Here is a 16,177-nt window from a genome sequence, read left to right on the forward strand (position 1 = left end):
ATCTGATATCAACATCTAAGATAAGAGAACGCTCTTTTACTCCATATCTTGGTGCATATTGCATGGTCAGCTATTCATTGACTAGGCACCATGTTTAACGGTATTGCATTCGATGCAGGAGTGAATTAAAGGTGCAATGTGTACAAAATTTGAGTATTTATTAACTGAAATGCAATATGACATCCATAACTATGTTGTCAGTGGTGTATAAAGAACTTACTTAATAAACCGTAATGTTTTTATTACCTTAGAATGAGACATTTATATCTACATAACCGCGGGAATCCCCTTCTATGAAGCTCGACATATTGTGACGTCATGTTTCTACCGTAGCCGACAGCGAACAAACAGCGTTACAGAGCGCGTTTCGTCCCTACCTTGAAAGAGAAGCAGCAGAAATCTAGAAGATAGCCATAAACACCGTGAGACTTTTCCCTTGTCAGTGGTGTAAAATATGTAGTTGGATTGTTTCATGTAACTTAGTTCTTCTCCCTCGCTGTGTTATGGCTTTGCTATGTGGGGATAAATGTGCTGCACGTTCGTGAGACAGCTGATTAGTACTCTTGTCATTGACCGTAAAACAGTTACAGGAATCACCAACCCGTCGATCTTGGAAGCATTTTAAGTCGATCGCGAAGAGTTTTCAAAATCAGAGAAAGAAAGCCTATTGTGTGTAGTAAATGGTGTCTAGGGGATGCGGAGGCGCGCGCGCTGTACAATCATGCCATTTTTGCTGCGCGCATTTTGGGCTCATGCGGACGCGTTGAGTTTAAACAAGGCTTTACGCTTTAACCAGCTCAGCCACAGTAACAGCTCAAATTGAGCCAGCTAAACTTTTACTTTCCTGTTAGAAACAATATATAGTTGCATAGTTTCATGTGGTTCTTCTCCCTCGCTGTATTATGGGTTTGCTATGTGGGGGGAAATGTGCTGGTTACGTTTGTGAGACAATCAGCTGATTACTATTATTATATTATATATTAAGACCCTTGATCCTCACCTGACTATGGCTTTGTAAACTTTATCCATGATGTGGTTTATAATGGAGTGTGGTACAGAAACAGTGACAATGTTACAAACTCTTGGCTTACTCTGGCTATTCTCTGCTGTCTCAGACGACGATATGTTTGTCCAGTTTCAGGCACCGTAGCTTCTTCGAAAGGGAGGGGTGAGCAGTGGGCTGAGCCCTCAGTGCTACTCGCAGCCGAACCACTAGATGTCGCTAAAAATCACACACTGCACCTTTAAGCATAAAAGCAGCAGCGTTTACGCATTTCTGTTTACGTAGCAGCAAGCGGTATTTCCTGTCATTCATTTATTGTGCACAATGACACAATATTTTCATGTATTCAAATAAGAGTATAAGGGTTATGTCAATGATATTATCAAACAACTTAAATTATGATACTTGCATCAGGTTGTCGCTGGGTTTTCTTATCTCTATTAGCTTGCAATTTAAAGAGTGCACATTTCTAGAGCTAAGCCATTTGACGTGGTAGCCCAGGCACACATAGTCATAGGCCACTAGAGTGAAGCCATTTGGCGTGGTAGCCCAGGCACACATAGTCATAGGCCACTTGGGGGTAGATCTGCTTGATTGGTGGTGTGTTTAGTCCTATCTTATCCTGTCCTGGATGATGTTCATCCATATGTGTGGATAGCATTTCTTGTTTCTTACACGCAGGAGCATGCATATATTGGCTTGTATTGTCCATTTATCGTCTATCCTGCGTTGTTGGGGGGTTGTTTCATGCATGTTGTTATTTTATGTATGCAGTTGTGGCCTAATGGTTAGAGAGTTGGACTTGTCACCCGAGGGTCGCAGGATCGAGTCTCAGTAATGGCAGGGAATGTAGGTGGGTAGAGTGAATGAACAGCGCTCTCTTCCACTCTCATTACCCACACCTCATTACCTTGAACATCCCCAATCACTCCCCGGGTGCTGCCCAATGCTCCAGGTGTTTGTTCACGGTGTGTGTTTAATACTCACTGCTGTGTGTGTACACTTGGAGGGGCGAAATATAGACTACACATTCAGAGTATGGAAAACCATAATTGGCTTCAAGTCACTTTCACTTATGTTATATGTACAGCCGTCTTAAATGCTCACAGCAACATGTCTGTTGATGTATTGACAGTAGCAAGTATCTGTACTTATCTCTGTCTCTGTACAATAATCGTCAGCAACAGCAGCAGCATATATTCCACCAAGACCAAATACATTAACATTGCCATGTCCATTTTCATGCTTCTGAGAGTGTCATGACAGAAATACAAAGTTCTGTCATGAAACTCGAAGATGTTGCAGGCTGATACTGTAGGTCCTTAACTCTATCTGCTAGCAATCACATCATTGTCTACATAGCACAGCTGATTGGTTGAATTTGCATCAGCAGCCAATGAGCTCGCTGCTCAACAATCAAATACTTTGCAGTATTTGCTGTTACAAGTCTGAAGTTCTGAAAGAAATGCCAAAAATGTAACCTTTACTTATTTATTACCCCCAGAATCTATTAATTAAAAATACATTATAATGCACTTTACACATAAAATAACCTTAATACACATCTTTGATTAGCATGTAGTTAATATCTGAATACTAATTTTCAGGTTTTTGAGGGGCATAGATTAAAAAATTGTCAGGGTGCTAAAACCGTCCAGTGATCATAATGAAGAAAATGTCTCATTAAAAGAAAATATTATGTGTTGTGGAACAAAAGCAAACAGGTTTGAAATTGCATGAAGGTGAGAAAACGATGTCGGAATTTTCTAATTTTCAGCGTGAACTAAAAATCCTTTGAATTTCGATTTTTTTAAACATTTAAGAAGCAATAATTAACATGCAATATTAGTTGTTCCAATATTTATTTGCATCCAGCCAATGAGATTGATAGAAAAGAAATTGTGCCTGTTTTCCATTGAAGAAAAAATGTCCCAATGTTTCAGCAATACTTTTAGAGCATTTTTAGACCAGTCCTAACAGACCATTTTTGTTAAACGGTCATTTTGTTTCATGGCCAAGTCATAAGTTCAGTCCCTGACCATGCTCTGAACATGGATGAAACACACCCCAGGGAACCTTTATGGGACTGGAATTCAAAGCCAGGACATCAATCTTGTGTATGCAACCCTCGACAAGGGCCTAATTTTCATTCCCATTATCTTTTAAGCCTTTTGAGTGAATTCCTTAAGCAACAACACACTAAATGGCAGAGTGGCTGAAATGCAAGACGCTGCCATGCATTTATAAGTTAATTTAGATGTAGTGAGTGCTCCCATGATAAAGCGCTCTCATAATGGCCGGGGAATATTCTGTTCAGGGTCTAACAGGTGTTATTTAATTTTCTGTCTGACCGCCATGCAAGATCTCATTAAAATGTTATCCTGAAAGAGTGAGGACTTATAGAGACAAACATTATATGTAAACAAAATAGTCATGTTGTATGGTCTGTTAAAGTTGAATGTTATTGCTGAAATCTAGTCATTTTAGTGATTGCAAGCCAGAAATTTCTCCTCCTTTAATTCTTCGTATTTCGTTTTCCTCAATTAATTTAGCCTAAAATGCTTACCATACAGACCCCGTTCAAAATGTGTTTTTTAGATCATTTGAGCTCTAAAATAATGTGCACACTGAAAAATGATTTGGGTAAATGACAAATAAGAGTGTCCAAGGGTAAGAAAAACATTTTAAAACTGTAGTTTAAAGCACATGTGACACTTTAAACTTTTCTTAAAAAGGTCGGTTTCATATGGTTTTGAAAATACCATGTTCAAGAAAAATGCAAATGTAATGAGCCAAAAACTGTTGAAGTCCTTACAGTGCATATACAGTACATCTTAATAATTATATATTTTATTATGTATAAATTAATAAATATATAAATGAATAAATGTACAAAAACAAACACAAATGCCATTATATAACCTAAACTAACCTTAACCTCTCATAACAAATCTAATTATGTGATATTTTAAGAAATACTCATGAAAATATTTCTTATTCTTATAAATAATAATACAAGATTATGCCAAGATTACTTTTTATTTCATAACCAAAGATGGTGTTGTGTGTTTATTTTCTCACGATAAGTGGTTCTGATGCAACATTTCATTTATAGAGGCTAAAACCCAAGGCTAAAACCTAAACTTCCTAAATAATGTCCTTTGGCTGCCTTGCAAACACTATTTCCTTTAGGACATGCTAGTCATAGCCCTAAATAAACGCATTATGGTGCTTCAAATCAACATCAAACACTTTGGTTTACTTAGCTCAAGTTCAACAATATTTTCAACGAGAAAAAGTGAAGAGCAGTACCTGACTTTGTGCAATGGGAATTGATTGGATAATGAAAAATCAGTGCATCCCAGAATGGAGTAAGGTGGTTGGAAGGGAGGGGTTGAAAATGAGAAGAGGAGCAAGTTATTAAAATGTGATCAAAGATTGCAAAGCCTTTTTTTTTTCTTTAATTTGCACCCATAAATCACAATATGTCTAAGAACATGTACTGAGAAAGTAAATCGGGTCAATTTTGCTTCCTCATTGCCTTAACTCATACAGCTCTCGGAAAACCTGTTAAAAGCTTGAAAATGGTTTTCCTCAGTATGACTACCCACAATGCCTAGCTCTGGGGAGACACAAATGAAGAGTTCCATTAAAAGAGTTATACATCACAGAGAGACTTTCCCAGAACTTCCCTCACTCACAGAGACAAAATGGTGTGTATGAAAAATGGTGAGGATCAGCTGGCTGAAAAGTGTGTGTCCGTCTCTCTCTCTCTCTCTCTCTCTCTGTGTGTGTGTGTGTGTGTGTGTGTGTGTGTGTGTGTGTGTGTGTGTGTGTGTGTGTGTGTGTGTGTGTGTGTGTGTGTGTGTGTGTGTGTGTGTGTCTGTGTGTGTGTCTGTGTGTGAGACAGAGAGAGAGATGGAAAGTTAGGGAAGAGGAATTGCACAGTGGCTGTGCTTTCAACTTCTTTCTACTGAGACGCCTATGCAGACCAAAAGACGGAGCGTGTGAGAGAGAGAGAGAGAGAGAGAGAGATGACAGGCTGACGTGTTGATTCAGGAGAAAGTGTCATCACATTAGTGAGCATCACAATGTACTTTTCAGAAATTCTGCAATTGTGCAAACCGTCAGCAATGTGCACGGATGTTTCGAGAAGTTCTCTGCAGTTTGAATCAGCAATAGTTCAAATCAAGTGTAAATGAACTTTCTGAAGGACTTGGTTTTCATTAACACAAAGCAAAAGACAAAGAAGTCAGAAACAAGGAGGAGGAGGATAAATACCATAGATCCCATGGTTCTCTAGCATCTCATCTACTGCTGCGGAAGATGAACAGCGATATCCGTGATCAAGGTTTTTGGCTTACAAAGGCATTATTTGAATGCCAGCTGAAGGTTAATGAGGAAAATACCAGTGAAAGCTGCCAGTAACATAGGGACACAAAGAATGGTTAGTGTGACAATGCGTAGCATGTTATTGTCAATGTGATAGAGCGTGTTGGAATGTAATTCTTTTCTTATTACACAGTTGCATGCAATACTCGATTGTGACACTGTAGGTCAATCACAGTATTCTGTGGTCATATAATGACTGCTAAACTGTGCTTTTGTTTGTTGTTTAATGTGTCTCGTATCACTTTGTGCGCTCTATCTTCGCACATAAAATTTACATTCAAATCTTTCACGTCCATGTATTTATTTATGTGTTAAGTAAAAATGTAATAAGTAGGATAATGTACAGTCAGTCGGTCATTATTGCTAAATATTTTGTGTATAACATTATCCAGCAACAATGCTTCAGTTTCAGAGTGCACGGGGTCTCTCTCCAGCACATATCACTCAATACCCACATCTCATTGGCACATTTAGCGCTTTACTCTGCTGTCGCTCACCATTCGTCCCTCCTGACTGGATACAGCCCGATCTGGTGGCTCCTGCATTGGGCCGTGGAGATTACACATAATAAGCACCTCCGGCTTTATCATTCAGTGGGCATAGGCCAGACTATGAAACACAATTACACTCAATGGTATGAGTGAGTGGTAGAGGGAAGCTTATGACAGCAGATTCCTAATGAGCATGGCCGAGGGAAATCATCATTAATGCTACCCCCCCACACACACCCCCCCACCCAGACACACACACCCCCTCCACTTTCTCGATATTAACACAACACCCAAAAACGTGGAACCAAACATACTTGAGTTAAAGGAGGTAGAGTTTCCTACTGAATAACTCAGACTAGCCACACCTTTGTGAAAAAAAGAAGTGTGCATAATTGTTTTTAATGTGCACTTGTTGTTTATACTTAAAATCGTAAAAGTATATTTAAAAAACTGTACTTAGGATTAATGACATGATAATAGTGTAATATTCATGAAATAAAAGGCCATACTTAGAATACATTTTTTATGAATATGTTTCACACTAAAGTGCACATTAGCCCTCCTTAACTTAAGATTGTTCAACTAAAACCATATTGTATCTAATCAGTAATTTCTCATTAAGGAGTGAATGCACAAAAGTTTAAAAATTTTGAATGCTACCATGTTTTTACACAATCACCTGATTTACCCCCTTTTTATTAATTAAAAAAAGAAACAATTTATTTGTATGCGAAATTTTATTTTATATCATCAGATGGAATTTAAAAGAATATATAATATGAAAATTGCCAGTATATACTCCATTGACTACAATTGATTTAATTGAATACATTTGAAACTTATAACTCAAAACAGTTTTTATGAAACCTACGTATTCTTTTTTTAACAAAACAACACCAAAATCAACATCAATATTAGGCCTACTGTTTTCAAACTAAATATATACATTTTATTTGCATAATATTGTACTTTTATATAAAATAAATTACGATGATGAGCTTGAATCTCTTTATCATGCTGCAATGGTTCATTATTAGGTGGCAAAGTGAAATGTGGACTTTTTTTTCCCAAATCCTCTTTCTTTCTTATTTAATTTAGACTATTTGTTTTAAATAAATTTGCTCTACAAACATCAGAATTATTGTCTGTGCATGCGCAAACATGTTTATAAACCAAATGCAGCCTCAGTGGGAAGGAAAAAATGTGTGTGTGTGTGAATGTAGGAAAGATTCTAAATGTATGTTATAGAACTATTTTGAGACAAATTTAACTAATAGATGTTTAAAAAAAATGTGTAAATCAAAACGGACCCGAACGCAAAAACTGTACCAATTTAGTTGAAATGGTTATATCTCTTACTAAACACATTAAAAAATGGTGTATTTTTAGGGTCTTAACACACTTACAAAATTCCATCTTCATACTTAAAACGATGGATAAAAAAAAACACATTATGTATCTCTTCCGCATCAAAATGGAACAAATGTCAAATTTTAAGTTTTACACATACACTTATTTTTATGTGTTGACTAACATACTACAGCACATATAGTACTTGAACATAATGGATTAACTATAGTGTTATTCAATATTACATTTAGCTTAAAGTTAATATATTTTAAATTAATAATATACAGTATATAATATATATATATATTAATAATATTGTATGATTGTGTAATTACAAACATATTTAAATACATACACTCAAGTTTCAATAGAAATGACAGTATGCTAAAGTGTACTTCTTGCCTGAACAAATTCTTCATCATCCTGATTTGTATGTCTGCATTATTTCACGTTTCTAAAATAGTGTATAAATAAATGGTATACTGTAGCTAAATCTCTTTCACTTGACAAATTTCAAATGCAACGACATTTCTACTCTTTATGCTTCACACACCTTAATAGCTGCCTGCCAAATTTGCATCCCTGTATAGGCTTCATTTTATCTGTTAAGCACATCTAAAAAAGTAAATACTTGAAAATAATAAAAATTACATAAAATAGCAGGATTATATAATGGTTATTTTTGAATGCTACTAGACTAGAATAAAATAGACATAATACTGAGGAAATTTCGGTGTCTATTAAGTCACACATTAGACATCTTTTGTTAAGCAGTAAGGAGAGAGGCCTAAGGAAAATCTGTAGCAATGAATTATTATACAGTATACATAATATGTGCAGTCACATTTTTATAGTTTTATATCTGCTGGCTGGCTATGCCATAAAAATAACTTGATGCTTTATCAGTGGAACGAGGTTAGATGTTGCGGGAAGAAGGATGTGGAAACCTGCAAACATTTAAAGACTTTAATACATAAACACATACAAAATGAAAATAAAGGCAGCAGTCCCTCACGGACGACTGCTGCCACACGAAACAAAAACATCAAATAAAATCCAGGTCCTCCTTTTATGCTTCCGTTCCTCCGTGAGCCGAGACCGGTGCGTCGCACAGGTGTCGCTCATCATCAATCACGCCATTCTCTCACAGCCCTCGGCCTCGTCCTGCTCGCCACAAGCAGCTTATTCTGGATAATCTTATTTTGAGTTGAATGATTAACTTTTAATAAACTATTGTTTGTTTCTCAACATCTGGTGTGAGGTAAGAAAATAAAGGACTACATCCTAAAATTGCATTACCAGTGTCAGTGGCATCCATTACAGATGTTCAGATAAACTAGTATGCATTACCACTGAATACCAAGTGGCATGAGGAATTCATTTAAGCATAAACTCAAGCCATTTGAATCAGTTATAATGTATTACTAGTATCACCTCATCTTATCTGTGTGTGAACATAAAGGCACAGGGTGAGGCAAAAGGCATGATGAAATATTCATCTATTTTAAACTCATTATTTTGCTCGCAGACTGGCACACAGTTGTCTTGGTGAGTGGTGATGGATGTCTTTGGACCGGAGCGCCATTGGAACAGACAGAAATGGGCGGCATGGGGAAAGAAATGCCTTTACATGAGCAGGATTCTGTACATGGCACATCATCCATCCAATCCGAATAGCTCAAGCAGGAGAGCAAAGACACCACACAGAGAAAAAAAAACACCTTCCTAAGTTAGCGTTTAACATGAAAAACAAGGAAAACACTTTAAAAGTTCATGTTTTTAGAACAATGTGTGTAGATGATAAATATATTTTCTTCATGAGAGGTGATGATACAACTTTATGGATTACGTTTCAGAGTCATTAAAACAATAGACAAAAATTTGCAGGACAGTTGAAATCACAAATGAGATCTCAGTTGATGCGCTTAGAAAGCAATGATTTTCAGATCAATCAAACAAAAGTAAGGGATCCCAGCATGAACAGCATTTTTCATCGAAATCTTTCAAGACCAAGTAAGTAATTACTTGTAAAAAAGTAATTGTATACAACTCTATAACAATCGACTATTTTAATTCCTATTTTTAAGAGAAACATCTTAGACAAAGTTGATAGTCAAATGAAACACTGCTGAAAACTCATTTAGATCTCCTGAGCTATGAAAGAGCAACATCTGAGCCATACTTGTTAAAAGTACCACTTCCTTTTAACTTTCAGCCAACTAGTCTCTCCTGCTAGACTGTCCCAAAAACTTCATGCTTTAATCTCAGTTCCTCTTCATATTCAAATTAAGTAAAGCTTGCAAAGTATGCAAATATGCATGCACCACCATGGCGTGCAATAGCAGGCAGCACAATATCTCTCGACAAAACCTTCAGCATATTAAATCTTCATTCTTAAATGGTTATGAAACATTAGTATACTTGTACTTGTCTCTAGTACAAGAATCGTTTCTGTGTAATGAGTTAAATCTGTGGATGGGAAGAGGTTTTGGGGAGATAAAAATCCAAATATGCACCTTCTCACCAACTCTGTGTTTGCTACTTTAATTTGATGTGGTGGTCTCAGCAGACAAGTGATTCAAACACGTTTAGATATTTTCCACGCCCACAAAGTCATGATGATGTCCGTTGAAATTAAACTTTGTTTAAAGTCAGAGGAAGTAATTCTGGTGAAAGATTTCTTATTAGAATTTTTTTTTTTTTTTTGAATAATGTGCACAGATATTTATTCTGTCAGTGTTTGCAATGTTACAGATCATAGCATGTGAATGGTGCGGAGTGGAAGTGGAGCTGTATGATTTTGCCTGGAGCAAGGAGTAGAATTTTGAAAGTCAAACTCTTAGTGTTTTCACTCGCTCCAGGAACGCTCAGAGCAGGGCTTCTCACTATTGAGCGCAGAGTGGGAAATGGAAAATCTGGAGTGACATACTGAGTTTCACTCACATTCTGTGTTCCTGGCCGGCTTGGTGAAACCCAAAGTCTGATGCTTTGCCTTTTATTGCAACAGTTGTATTGGTTGAGAAAAAAAAATACACCTACAGTCAAATCACAGCTGTGTTATTGCTATTATGTTACTGCCTAATTCATTACTAAACTTCAACAACTTTCCCTCATGAAATAATGGATTTTATTTCATAAACATATATTTTTGAGTGGGCTCATATAGCCTGCAATGATGTGGGTTTTGATTGGAATGAGAATGATGAAAAATCTTTGAGATGATAGTGCGAAAGTGAGTAAAGACTCAAAATATGACTTTTATGACTGTCTAACAATGTTTGAAAGGATAAAAATCTCTGTGAGGGTAAATGCCTGTGTTCATGCATGAAAATCTGACGGGCGTGGAAAATAACTTGATATTTACGTGCATGTGTACCTCTTTAAATTGCATGCAGCATTGCATTGAGAAAAACATTACAGATGATGGATTCCAGCAGGCCTAATGAAACGCTGCGGATGCCAGATCTAGCTTTGAGAAACGACGGCCCACTTAAAGGTCACTATAAATCACGGACCTCTTTCCCCGCTTGTGCGCTGCACTCGTCCAGCGAGCCAACCCCAATCAAATAAACCGCTCCGTGGATCCAAGACACTTGCAAGCCTGCATTTACCAGTGTTAACATGGCGCTTTATCTGGGCTAGTAGATGTATGTTCTTCTCATTTTTATGTGTGACTTTAACTGACGCAGACATGTCACTTCAGTCACGCACACTGGTTATCTTTCAATCAATCGCTGATCAGGTGCCACAAGCTGCAAGATACACACACACACACAAAGTTGCTGTTCTCATAACTATGTCAATATGCCAACTCAGTCCTTTTTGCTACTAAGTAACCAAAGTTCCCATAAGTGGCCACTGCAATGCTTCTATTACAGTAATCAAAGCAAAGTGCTGCACTACTACCATGCGTGTTCTATATGGGAAAAATAACTCACAAAGCCAATCTGACTCCAAAGACTAACGATGGATACGACCACAAAGCCACTCTTGACTCTGAAGGGAATAATGGACACTCAGACCGTTTCAATTCATTTTTGAAATCATATTTTTGAAAATATGCTTTACTACTTTAGAAGGTATTAATACTGTATCAGTTACCATTCACATTCATCGCAATGATATTTGCTTTGATGGCATATGCAGTACGCAATTTACATACTATATATAAATATATTCTAGAGTAGGCAGTCCTTCAGTCAAGGAATAGAATCTTCTAAACTTGGTTATTTTTAACAAAAGCAACTTTTATTCCTCGCACATAGTTTATTAAACTATTTCTTAGTAAATAACTTCCCATTTCAATATCAAATTCATTGAAATCTACTAATCAAAGCTGTTATCCAAAAAATCATTGGTTCATCAATAAGTGAAAAAAGTTGAGGCTTATTATACAGTCAGTAAGGTTTGTATCTTTAACCATCACCACATCTCTTTAAATCAAGCTGAGGGTCTTTGTCTGAGAACACAGTGTAAGCTTGAGAAATTCAACCATCTCGAACTCATGAGCATAACAAAAGCAGACAGGTTGTCAGATAGGTACATGCCTCAAACTGACATTTCTCATGGTTTGCTGGACAAGGATCTTGTTCCTACATGAAGGGTAGAATTGTGCATCTAGTGGTAAAAGTGCATTAGTGTACGTCTCAGTGGAGGACACTCTTTAAAATCCTGTTTTACAATAAAACATCATTTTCTCTCTTTTACCACTAAGCTTACAAACATGACACCAACAAGTATTTATTTTAGCCCATATCTTTTATATTAGTCCTATTTGTTTGTTGTAATATAATAAAATAATCAAGTTTGGGCACTTTCAGAGTACATTTCTGTCAATCTTTTTTCATTTTAAAGAGGGCAAATACTTCCATTTCTCTGGCATGATTGCAGTGTTAAGTTATTTCCAGTCTTTGGTATCAGATCAGTCTCAGTTTCAAGAATAAAGCCTGACGGACTGTAAGGTTTGTGCCTGGACCTCAGTCTCTGCAGGTCACTGACACATCGAACTTTGCGCTGCAATATCCCAATATTCCACTGTGCTTTAGGTGCGATAAAATATTAATGAATTCTCTCTCATCTGAACCCCGGACACTGAAGGTCACCTCTGCGTTTAATGCAGGCTAAAGCCCTAACATAAATACAATCCCACGTGTACTGCTTCACTTGACTTTAAACATGTTTAAATGTATATCCTGCAACCACTATTAAAGTTTTCAATCATTTCTTATCTACTAAATACAGGCTGCAGAATCACTTGCCATTATTATAAATAATAACATAGAAACATACAAAACTGATATGTATTATAAATAGGCTAGCCTATAAGTTCCAGTAGCTCAGAGCACCAGCAATACCACTGTAATGGGTTTGATTCACAGGATACCTATATAAGAAATATATTAGATTCATCACTAACAACACCTACAACGGTAATTGCTGTGTTGTAGGCATGGTACTCTAAATTGTGTCATGCCTAGGCAGATTTGTTTGTTTTTTATAAAAATGGCTATGTGCCAATACCCTGATTTTTTTCTTGTCACTGTACAATGATACCACCATGATGTAGCCTATTTTACCAAGTTATTTTTGCAATGCTACTATTATAACATTTAGATTTTTTTTTTAATATGCCATGTCTTTTTTCATCAAGGTAATAAGTTTTTGTTGTTTGAACATCAATATAAAGTTTATTTGACATTTTAGCCTACTATGGTAATAACGTGTTTGAACAAAGGCAATGGTTTGTTTTTAATGACTGATCGAAATCAGTCATAGTAATACGATGGTAGCCTATTCTTTGAAGCACCTTGAAGTACCACTTGGTAGGTATTGATATGTCAATCATTAGATATCATCAGTCATGTTCGGCTATATCATATTAGGATCACGGTAGCCTACTTTTTTATTGCGGAGTGTAAAGTAGTAAACACTGTTCTTGCCTTTGCGGGTGAGGGAAAAAACAAACAAACAACGCCAAACAATAAAATCTATTATACACAGAAAGTCACTCTCAGTATCTCATCTGAAACGCACACATCTGATAATAAATATGTTTCGCTTACCATCATATTTCCCTGCATTTTGGCCGTTTCGATTAAATTCTTCTCCTTCATTTTGTTTCTTCGGTGTGATGGATGTATGTGTCAGTGTCTGTGTCTCGGCTGGTTCCGCCCGGTCCGGTTCTTCTTTCTCAGCACCCTGTTGAGCGCTCCGACACTAAACTGCCTCTACAGTCATTCACCGTCGGCTGTTTTAGACGCCAGCAGCGGACGTTAGTTCTCAGAAAACCTCCACTGTGGCGCAGGACGGTTTATTGGTCGTTTCAGAGGGGGTTGAGCGAGTGATGGTTTCTATCCTTGTCCGTGAACTCGACGCGAGTAAAGAGTGAAGCTGCACGTGACAATCCCGCTGCTGTGAGAGGAACAGACGCCTCGCGACTGTGGGCTATTGCTCCAACTTTACTGTTGAGGTCATTGAATTAGCTGAATGAAAATTAATCGATGTATCACAACAAAAACACAAATTAAACCAATGGGTTATTTTATATATTAGTATTTGTATTATTTTAAAATACAAAATATTTCATTTTTAAATGAAATGGCAATAACAATAGCAACTTTATATAGCACAATTAAAACAACACAAGTTGACCAATGTGCTTTACAATGTCACACTGAAAAGAAAAAAGCTCACAGAACATAAAGACATTCAGGCTATTTGTTCAGACACTGAGGGTCTTGTTTAAATACTGTATTGTTGAAAAGACATGTAGCTATTGCTGGTAACCAGATTATTCTGGTTGAGCAGCATTTGTATTGGTGAATAATATGTCTGTGCTGGTCTACAGTGGTTTAAACTTGTGTAAGCTCTCAAAAGGACAACATAAGGATAATAAAAGATGGGGCAGTGGATAAGACAAGCCTTTGGTGTGAGAGACCCGGGTTCGAATCCACTGTGAGACACCAATGTGTCCCTGAGCAAGACACCTCACCCCTAGTTGCTCCAGAGGCGTGCGACCTCTGAAATATAGCAATTGTAAGTCGCTTTGGATAAAAGCGTCAGCTAAATGAATAAATGTAAATGTAATCTCAATTTCTGAGATCCCTGTTCACAACCCCAGCAGGCATATAATTAAAGTCTCTGGTCCTGTTAGATGATCCAAAGTGGCCACTGCTGTGGTGTTGCCAAATCTTTCAAGATCAAATAAAATCTCTTTTGCATGGAGGGTTTACTTGCTGTAGGAGCTGGTGGTCTGCTGTTTATTTTTTATTATTAATAGCGGATGCCAATATTTCAACCCGAACACATGAGAATTTATGTGTTGTACAAGCTGGTGATTAATGAATTTGTGAATTGATGTATGACTTGTAGGTTCACTCAAACAACCCAAAGAAAATGTATTTATTTTATGAGGTGGTGATTTTGAAATTGGACAATGTGATTTGTAAAGAAAATACAGACAAGCACAACGTTAGAAAAAATAACGTAAGGATTTACCCCTAACCCCACCCCCTAAACCCAACCATCGGAAAGGAATAAGAAAACTGTATAAAAACTTATGAATCAGATCATACAAATTTGCCAAAACATAAAATAGTTATGAATTGCAACTTTATGGTAATGTCAGTAGGCACATAATGTATAAAATAAGACTTGTGTAAGTGTATGCTTCAGGTCAGTTTCACTTCTGGCCATCTTTGTAGAGGACAGGCAACTTTCTAAGCAAAGAAAATGTTCCCACCACAAAGAGGCTTTAAGCTGGTTACAGTCAATTACTCCTGCAAAATGTATTGCTACTAATAAGTAGGAGTTTTTCCAGTCCAACCACCAGACTGCATAGTCAGCCGTGCTGGGTCAGAAACTGGGCCACCTGCTCAAAAATACAACCTGTTAAGCTGTAGTGTGTAATTTCTGGGCCACTAGCATCACCGTATTGCAAAAATAACCAGTTTTCAAACAGTTAGGTGTGTTAGATTAAAGAGACATCTAAAATGTACAGAAATGTAAAGTGCAAATTTAAACACTGCTGTATAAATATGAATTGAAAGGATAATTAACGTTCCTTGTAGGGCAAGCAGACACATACTGTATGAAAATGAGCCATTGACCATTTGTATTTAGCGTACGGCAATGAATTGCAGACTGAACATAAGGAGCCATAAAACAAAATTTAAGGGAAAAACAGCTTGGAGGACATACTATCCTGAATAAATAGTCTGTTGTTAACAAGACTATTATGCTAATTTAAGAATTGAGGGACACAATCAATATATGGCAACATTGCGAAATGACTCCCTCAAGGACATTAATTACGTCTGCATACACAAAATAGGGTTCGCTACATGGTTGGTTGGTTGGTTGGTTGGTTGGTGGGAGGTGGGAGGTGGGAGGTGGGAGGGGGGGGGGGGTGAGAGAAGGACGATGATGATGAGAAGGGCATAATTTTGAAATGTTCCACTAAATTTCATGGTTACAAGCAAAAGTTGAAGGTAAAGTTACAAGCAAAAGGTTTCTTCTGAAACAAAGCATGTTGAATTCACCTGGAAGTTCTGATCTTCAAGATTACTGTGGTAAGTGGGATATTAGTATATTAATTTAATTATGTCCATCAGTTGCTTCAACATTAGAAGCCACATTCAACTGAATTCTTCTCTTTCTTGGTTTGGTTCAGAACAGTACATTTCTTATGCAATTCATGTCATATTTTAAATGTTTTGGTCATCTATTTGGTCATAATTGAAACAAAATAATAAGAAAAAAAAGTTGAAACGTCCGGTGAATGGCGCTAAAAGCTTAATGCTCCATTTTAAAAATAACATACCTCTACACTAAACTCTAAACCTACCCGATAGGGTTAACAAAAGCCAATGTGACACAAAAACACAATCATAACCATGCTATTTTAGCTTGTTTTTGAGCTCTTTTGTTGTGACTCGTCTTT

The 16,177-nt window shown here is 37.0% G+C and overlaps 1 protein-coding gene across 2 annotated transcripts in view; it reads right to left on the reverse strand.

The window, feature by feature from the left end:
- Window positions 1-13,677, reverse strand: part of dpp6a (dipeptidyl-peptidase 6a) — a 503,595-nt gene extending 489,918 nt beyond the window's left edge. The window contains exon 1 of one of the 2 annotated variants that reach the window (XM_077244246.1): window positions 13,299-13,677. In XM_077244246.1, the coding sequence (XP_077100361.1) occupies window positions 13,299-13,349 (51 nt within the window). In that variant the 5' untranslated portion in view covers window positions 13,350-13,677. The remainder of the gene's footprint in view (window positions 1-13,298) is intronic. The other variant, XM_077244247.1, reaches the window with a different exon arrangement.
- Between the last annotated feature and the right edge of the window lie 2,500 nt (window positions 13,678-16,177).

This window comes from Siphateles boraxobius, unplaced genomic scaffold, assembly GCF_051911475.1.
Source record: "Siphateles boraxobius isolate OS27281-9 unplaced genomic scaffold, OSU_SipBor_1 26, whole genome shotgun sequence".
NCBI lineage: Eukaryota > Metazoa > Chordata > Actinopteri > Cypriniformes > Leuciscidae > Siphateles > Siphateles boraxobius.